At 48.7% G+C, this 8458-nt stretch overlaps 4 protein-coding genes across 4 annotated transcripts; all 4 read right to left on the bottom strand.

Annotated features, from left to right (window-relative positions):
- Positions 1-216: 216 nt before the first annotated feature.
- On the bottom strand, positions 217-941 carry N7500_008416 (DUF3716 domain-containing protein; the record flags this gene model as incomplete). The annotated part of the gene is made up of 2 exons (XM_056679560.1): positions 217-880; positions 934-941. 2 exons carry the CDS (start codon positions 939-941, stop codon positions 217-219), a joined length of 672 nt encoding a protein of 223 aa, XP_056529932.1.
- Positions 942-1478: 537 nt separating this feature from the next.
- Positions 1479-3416, bottom strand: N7500_008417 (flavin-containing monooxygenase; the record flags this gene model as incomplete). The annotated part of the gene is made up of 1 exon (XM_056679561.1): positions 1479-3416. The coding sequence occupies one exon, from the start codon at positions 3414-3416 to the stop codon at positions 1479-1481; it is 1938 nt and encodes a 645-aa protein (XP_056529933.1).
- Positions 3417-4130: 714 nt separating this feature from the next.
- N7500_008418 (uncharacterized protein) lies at positions 4131-5258 on the bottom strand (the record flags this gene model as incomplete). The annotated part of the gene is made up of 1 exon (XM_056679562.1): positions 4131-5258. One exon carries the CDS (start codon positions 5256-5258, stop codon positions 4131-4133), a length of 1128 nt encoding a protein of 375 aa, XP_056529934.1.
- A 1609-nt stretch (positions 5259-6867) lies between these two features.
- Positions 6868-8441, bottom strand: N7500_008419 (ferric reductase-like transmembrane domain-containing protein; the record flags this gene model as incomplete). Its single annotated transcript, XM_056679563.1, has 2 exons — positions 6868-8259; positions 8304-8441. 2 exons carry the CDS (start codon positions 8439-8441, stop codon positions 6868-6870), a joined length of 1530 nt encoding a protein of 509 aa, XP_056529935.1.
- Positions 8442-8458: the final 17 nt, after the last annotated feature.

Raw genomic sequence — 8458 nt, forward strand, 5'->3', positions numbered from 1 at the left:
TCGAGCCTGGATCACCTAATTCTCTGCAACTCCTGTCTGCAAGCATTACATCAACGAAACATACTGGTCTACCTTCCTCCCATGTTTTGGTTAAGAAATTGGCTTTCATTTGAAAGGCGGTTAGTCAAAGGCAAAGACAAAGAGCCAAAGAGCAGAAGGAACAAACGCAAAGATTGCAAGGAACATAGGTAACAAGCTCAGGATTCTAATACCCAACTAGCCTGTGTGTTTGAAGCAGGTGTAAAGTTCGTCGAAGGCAGCCTTGACTGCTTCGGCCTCAGCTTTCAAGGCTTTGCGAGAATCCTCGTTGGCTCGAAGGTCTTCCAGAGAACTTGCAGAGGCCAGGCGGGTATGCAGAGTAGTGATGGTGTTCTTCAGTGGTGCAAGAAGTTGACAAATGTCTTCACGCATGGCCGGTGTGATGTTATAGAGTTGCAATTGCTGCTCGTACGAGAGGTTCCATCCAGTGAAGGAGCATGGTCTCTTTTGGCTGGAGATTTTCCACCAGCAATTAGCACAGTCTTTGGGTGCTCCGGGCTGTTTGTTTACCACACATAGGGGGAAAATGCCTCGGCCCCGGAGGCAGTGATCACAGCGATCAACACAGACATCACCGGTCATATAGATGTAGATTGCTTCAACATGACGCAGCGATTCACCAATGCTCAAAAAGAAAGCAATACCACTCCAATTGATGTCTTCCCGAATTATAAGCTCTCGTTTGAGATTTTGCTGATGTAGAGAGCTAAGAAGGGGAGATAGGATCTTATCGCCCTCCTTAGCCACAAGCCAGGGGAGGCGGAGCGCGAATCTTGCCCACGGTCCAGGGGCGGCCTCATCTGGGCCATGGGCCACTGGGGGGACTGAGACAGCCTTATTGCTAGAAATCTTAGCATCAAACTGTAACTATGACAGAAGGGATTGGGATCTCACTCTGGCATCACAGTGGACTTGGTCTAGATCAACAGTGGAGGGGAGGGGCGATGAGAAGAACGGGAGGAGAGAGAAAGAGAAGGGAAGAAGAGCAACGAGAATCCTCTCTCGCACAAGAGTCAGACAAACGAGCCCTGCTTTTAAACAACCTTTGACTCCAACCACGAGGTTACAACATCCGACGAGCGTGAGTAAGTTCCCAAAGACTCATAGTATGATATATTCTGATTTGCAACCTCATGGAATACAACACCTTATGCTAATCTAGAACTTTATTTAAATTACAAACCTTACCATTGCAACTATCATCCACACGAAGGGAGTTGTCGAAAGTCCACTCCCAGTCACGATGTCAACGTTAGACACTACAATCATTTGGGCATGCTCGAGGACAATTGGCGCCAGAAATGAGGCGTCTCACACCGAACAGTTGCTATGGACTGTCAAATGATATGACAAAACATTGTGGTGTATTATCCTGTTTTGCAGTCGGTGGATTATGTACTACCTGTGGATCAAAATGCAAATGCCTTCTTGGCCCTTCCTCAACGGACCAAGATACCCTGCATGTCGCCGTCAGCTCGCCACTTTTCAATAATACCAAGCCAATCTTCGATTCCCGAGCCCCAAATACCCGACCGCGCTAAACCCATCTGTTCGTTGGGTGACACACGATCAATATCACCCTCTAAATTGAAGTATCCCGGCGTGCATCCCATTGCAACTGCCATTGGTGCAGAATGTATTACAAGTTGCATGCCCCAATTCTCTGCTGCCTCCGCGGACGGGGCTACAACGAACTGGGCACCATTGGCCCTACGTTTCGCCTCGGTCAATATATATGAGATGTGCTTCGCGTACTCGTCGAGACCGAACCGATAGTTTCCACTCAATGAGGCCTGCTGGGGCCCGCAGAGAAAAAGATTTGGGAATTTGGCGTCGATGGCACCGTGAAGAGTTGTAGGGCCGAAGCGAGGCCATTCCTCACTCATGGAGACTCCATTCAAGCCTATAATTGACATGTTTGCTTTCTCGGATGGGGTACCAGCGGGAGGCGCCAGGAAACCTGTCGCAAAGATGACTACATCAGCCTGATAAGACTTTTTGCCAATAACCAGCGAGTCTGTTGTCATTCGATCGATGCCCTTGCCGTCTGTATCGATGAGAGTCACGTTGTCTTGGTTGAAGGTCTTGAGGTAGTCGTCGTGGAATAAGGGACGCTTACACCATACGGGATACCAAGGTTTGAGTTTGTCTGCGGTGGCAGGATCCTTCACCTCCTTTTCCACGCGAGCATGGATGCGGCTTTGACGAGGAGCGTCAATCTCAGTCAATCTCGCCGTGTACGCCGGGACTTCTTCGGGTGATTTGGGTCCCTCTGTGTACCCAGTTATACCAACTAAGCCAGGGGCGCGGGTCCATCCATCGTTAACCAGGTTGACTGCTGGCATCTCTCCAAGAGTGAAATGCTGGTGAAAATTCTGCATTCGCTCTCGTTGCCATCCTTTTGATCGTGCAACCTCTTTATGGAACCATTCTTCGTCAGTCTCTCGCTGATCACGAACGTCTACTGAGGCTGGCGTTCGCTGTACGACGTAGAGGTGCTTACACCATTTTGCGAGCTGCGGAACAACTTGCACCGCCGTCGCTCCCGTGCCGATGACCATGACCCTCTTGTCCTTCAACTTGTCAAGCAAAGGATCTTTGGGTGACCCACCAGTGACATCGTATGCCCAACGAGCAGAATGAAACATGTCACCTTGGAAGTCCAAAATGCCCGGGACGTTTGGCAACTTGGGCCAATTGAGGACACCAGCAGCAATAGTGACAAACTTGGAGCGAATCTGGAGAGCCTCTGAAGATTGGCCCTTGCGACGCTGGATTAGACTGACCGACCATTCTTTGGCGTCATCGTCCCAAATAATTTTCTCTGCCTGGGTTTGAAAAACAGCACAGTCTACTAATCCCCATTTCTGCACAACAAGATTGGCATACTCCCGGATCTCTTCGCCTTGCGAATACCGGTGCTTGGGTACGTATCCCGTCTCCTCCAGATATGGGAGATATGTATAGCTCTCAATGTCACACATAAGCCCCGGGTATCGGTTCCAGTACCAGGTGCCACCAAAGCCGCCAGCTGGGTCGATAATGCGAATATCTTTGGCTGGTATACCAGCCTCGACCATGCGGACAGCACACTGTATTCCGCCCCAACCGGCACCGATGATGAGTATTTCGCTTTGCTTCTCGGGAAATCTGGCTTGAAGGGGCTGGATTGATGTCGCTTCAGCCCACGGATCATCTGCAAAACGCTCATACTGAGCTGACTTTGCGATTTCGATGAACTGTGCGTTTCCATCGTCGCGGAGGCGTTTTTTTCTTTCTTCCTCGTACCGGGACTTTATTCGGGCTAGTTGGATGGGATCAATTTGCTCATTGGAAGTGGATAGATTGAGATTGTCTTTTCTTTCAATGCTAGGCATGGTGGCAAACAATGTGTATTGACGACTTACACTCAGATTGAACCCAAGGGGCAATGAATAGGCACAGCATAGAAAGAAACAAAGTCATCGAGACATTGCAATTTCACAGTAGAATCCAGCGACGTCAGCTGACTTCTTTGTTTACCCCGCGGTGACCGGGGGCCAGGTCAGGATTCAAACCCCCTGAGCAAGGGTACGGGCAAATAAGAAAGAGTTGATGTCTGAATACTCTGCTTCTGAATGGTAAAGATGCCTGGTATACTACATACTCACACATGGCGTTGGAATCAAAGTACTTGAATTCTGTTGACTTCTAAAAGCACGAAAGAATGAGGCTTGTGATCACCATACAAATGCCAACATCCCCATACAATCGGGTGGTTACAAGCTCTAGAAAGCGAAACTTCAACTTTTGATTTACAAACATCCAAAGATATTGACGGATTTTGTATTTGTGTAGTCACTAAAGGCTTTAAACACACTGGAAATGATATGGCTTACAATACACACAGTGTATGGCGGTGTTAATGAAGGCTTGCAGACATGGAAGAAACTCTCAAAGCTGGGTTCGAAATTGAAATCATGACACTTATACAGTTGCATAGCGGGCTATAAACAGTAACTTGGGCCCTGAATGGCGGTTGGATAGTATGGGATAAAAATAAAATAAGAAGGAAACTCTGGACAAAAGATACTAGAGCTGATATCAATGACCTACTCCTGCACTCGGTGTTTCCTCCAAGTCAAGAAGACAACATAGAACTCCGAATCTGCGTCAGGTGGCTGAGGACGGTCTGCAAGACCAGTGGTGTTATTTGTGCTTGAAAGGGATTGAGGATCAAATGGCACCAAATTTGGGGCTGCAGGAACCGTTTCCTGCTCCTGGCCAGATTCAGGTCCTGTCTCAGTGTCCAGATCGAAGGGCCTGGCCCGTCTATGCATTTTCAACTCGGCCTCTTTCGCCCCAACCCACGTATACGCACTCTTTGACTTAGGATCAGATATCAAATACAAACCCTTGTCAGCTTGCACGGGAAACTTCCACTCGAGAGCTGATAGTAGGATAGAATCTAGTTGGTCTCTCTTCCGCATAATTGTCTCGAATTCGATCACCAGTTCCTCAAGACAGGGGATTGAGCTGAATCGATTTCCCCATGCTCGAGCTGCGTCATCTGCGGAAACAGCCTCGCCCATCTGGGCTGCGTGGGTCCTCCCGGGACGGAACGGATCGATACCCAGAGGGTCGTTGTTCTCCCAGAACCACCAGTCCGTGTGCCGAAGCGTGATGGTGATCTTCTTCGGTGCGATCCTGCACTCTGGCAAGCCGGGCCCATTGCTGCTTATTATTAGTCCATTCCATATCTGGGACCAATCATTGTCCTCCAGGAAATACTGTTGGGTGAATAAGTGTAGATGTTGCACCTGAGCTCGCTGTTTTGGAGTCATTTTGCGAAAGTAATTGAGCGGTGACGAGGCATCATTGACATGCGGCGGGGATCGATAAAACCAAAAAGTATGCTCATTCACTGCTGGCGGGAGGAGGGATGCCTCGCCGTAGATTTGCTGGCATGTCTGGAGGAGGGCAGTCTGGATGCGCTTAGGCTGCTTGTACCCGGGCCGGTAGTAGAAGTCATTTTGCTGATAGAGAGAGTGAGAATCTTTGTCCGGCAGAACGTCCTCGGACTCAAGCGCAAGCGTGTAAATGCGATTGCGGATCTCAGGGGGGAAAACGGTAAATAGGGGCGATGTCAACGGGGCTGGTGGTAAAGATGGGACCAGGTCCTGGAATGTCTCCCATTCCTTAGTCCGGGTTGTGAACTGTCGAAAGCGACGCGGTCGCATGTTTTGGGGTGAATTTATGGGTTAATAGAGCACGCCTACTGCTTCATGTAGACAGAGGCCAGAGAAATGCCTCGAGATCTTGATTTGGGATTCGCCCCTCTACCCCGCTAACACCCACGCAATCAGTTCGCTTTGGGGAAAAAAAAATACTGGAGAGCCTCGTGAGTCAACGTGTTGTGTTAATAAGTATAGTACAGTGATTAGACAACACTCTGCCCAGAAAGAATTATCTCAAAATTGTTGGACGAGGGCCCTGTCTCATTGTCTACTGGGCCTCAATTGTGACCTATTCCACGGCTTTGAATCAGTTGACCATTTCTTCCTTGCTTTTTGTCTTGTTCGGAACTCACAGCAATGATAAATCAAAAGGCCATCGACTTCAGAATACAATAGTTGGGGCTCATGCAGCTTATGGAAACTACGATGTTACTAGTAACACACGATACACCACAGTGTCCTACCACAAGCCCATAGCGCATATTGGATGGACTTTGGTGTCAACATAAGGTTAATCTCATCCATGGATGCGTCTCTCACATTCCATCAACCATGGACACTCTGGGAGATCGTGTCCGTGGATCTCATTATCTAGAAAACCTTGGGAGTGTTACAGTGACTAGAATCGTGAGCGTCTGTATCGTATCCAGTAAATTGAAATAGGAACCGTGGAACAGTGAAATTTGCATTAAACAACCGTATGTGGATACCCACCCAAATAGACCAAAATCCAAGGTCGTCCCTGCCATATAGATAATCCTCCCATGTTGAACCTCGTCGGTTTTCTTGTTTTACTTCCATAACAAGAAAGTCCCCACGGTAAATTTCGACCCCGCAGTCGTTCACAACTAAATCAATGAGCAATAAAGAAAAAAAGCACCTTCAAACTAGGGACCATGCAAGGTTTCTGGATTCTAAAGACAAGTCGATCGGCAATAAATCAACCTCACCCGCAGGAGCATTGAGTTAAACGATAACGCCATTGGTGCGATTCCATCGACTTGGATCGCCTCAGCCCCGGACGCCTTGCACGAGCAAAAAGCAATGCTGCGTTCCCTTCCACTGCCAATACTTCTTTCTGATGCCTTGAAAGTAATGTGTCATCAATACCAGCTTCCACTATGTGTGATAGCGGCTGCCGCGGAGCACTTTTTCCTTGTACCTTGCGTACACTCCTATGAGCCCCTGGCTTCGGACCAATACATAGTTCACCGTCAATACAATGGGGTATCTAGAGATAAAGCAATTACAAACAGTAGCCACCCGGGTACCCGGGTACCACTACAGCAGATCACACTCCTTCCCACGTAGCGCCCCTCCGCTTAATCACATATCTTACATCAACATGTTTTCTACATACCTCAGAACACTGTTCAAACTCGGCTCGGATAGGAAAGTGTAATGGCAGGGTATCGCACAAGATTTTGTACATCGGGGTCAAAAATCAATATATTCCGGGAACACTTCCATCAAACCTGACTATTATGGACAATTAGATGGAAAGCCCATATATAGCTCAAATTATATAACAACATGTAATCATATCATATGTCATAGCTGTATCAAAATAAACAGGAGGGCGACATGTACATCATCTTTCATCTTTCATGAATCATGAATCAAAAATTGGACCATAGGCTGGAATCCCCTGTGATTCAAACTCGTACACAATACTTTGCGTTACAGCAGGGTTGCTGATCACGAAGACCGCTTCCGCTCTGAATTCCTTGAATTGCCGTCGAATGGTAGGAAGCATGTCGACACGGCCATCGCGACTGGTATCGAAGATAATCGGGTCTGGGCTCATCTTATGAACAAGATCAATGACATCCTGGCCGTATGTCTTCACCGGATCACGTGTCTGCCAGATGACCTTGATTTTCGGTCGGTTTTCGTCGCCGAGGAACCCGAGGCAAGGCCCTATCCCAGATCCAGTGGTCACGATGATAATGCGGTCGAAAACACGAAGGCCGTATCCGACGCCGCGCATCAGCGCCCCACGCTTCCAGAGGTGGGTTGGCGGTTCACGGATGGTATCGGCCGTCCAATCACCTGCTTTTGACACGACAATAGACCAACTCCTCTTATGCCCGTGGCCTTTGACAAACGGCTTCTTGCCCGGCGTGTTCTTGTCAGATGGGACCTCAGCAACAGGAATCGGGTCTGGAAAGCCAGCAAAACTGTGCCAATCGCGTAAAGGATGCTTGGAGACTTGGACGCCCTTTGCGAAGCTGATTTGGGTGAAGTCAAAGGACAGTCGCACAGCATGCGTAGACAGGGGCTCAGCCTGTACAGGAACCCTGCGCAAAAGTAGCCATGGATGGACTATGGCTACGATAGCTGCTATCAAGAGCCAAAATGCAGGAAGAGTAATGAGGAAGTGGCCAAGACTTTCTTCCGCTGCCCTACTCGATTCATGCGCAAATATCATGACCAAGGCCACGAAGAGGGCCAGAATCAGCCATGAGGTAAATCGATGAGTGAGCTCAAAGTAATCATGCATTCTTCTGCGGAAAGTTGGGTATGCAACGATGACCATCACAAAGAGTAGCACAAGAGTAAAGTAGGCGACAACTATTGGCGCGGCTGAGAAACAGGCATCTGTTGCTGTACTGATAGGAATGTTTTGCCAATACATTTGCGACAGCACGGAAACAAATCCAATATACCACACCAAAGATGCGGTTCCACAACCACTGTGAACACCACCGTAGTGAGCAGCCTTGGCAGCCCTGCGACGCAAGGACAGCGGTGCACTTCGGGGAATTGAGCACACGGCTCGATAGATGGCATTTACCATCATCGGGTGTCGAGCAAGACCGCAAGCCAGCAAATTCACGGCTGTTGCATCAACGAGTGAGAGAAGCTTCCGATCAGAGATCACCACGTAGAGGAACAGAGCGAGATTCACGCAAAATACGAAAGTGAACAGCCGTCGATAAACGGTAAACACGGAATATCTGAAGTGCGCGAACCGCTTCCGTCGGGGCTCTGTCGGTTGAGCCTCCAGATCAGTCAAATCGGGGAGTTGCAGCCAGTGGAGTAGACCTCCTTGGAGAACTCTTTGGGGACCTCTTTGGCGACCTCATCGGAAGAGTAATTGTCAACGACATTATCATGATTGGCGACAACAGCTCTGGCCGGGAGCTCTGGTATGGACAGGTCGTTCTTCTCGGGGTCCGCCATGGCTGGAAATAAAAAGA

Source organism: Penicillium coprophilum, assembly GCF_028826855.1.
Source record: "Penicillium coprophilum strain IBT 35676 chromosome Unknown utg000005l_segment0_segment0, whole genome shotgun sequence".
Classification (NCBI taxonomy): Eukaryota; Fungi; Ascomycota; class Eurotiomycetes; order Eurotiales; family Aspergillaceae; genus Penicillium; species Penicillium coprophilum.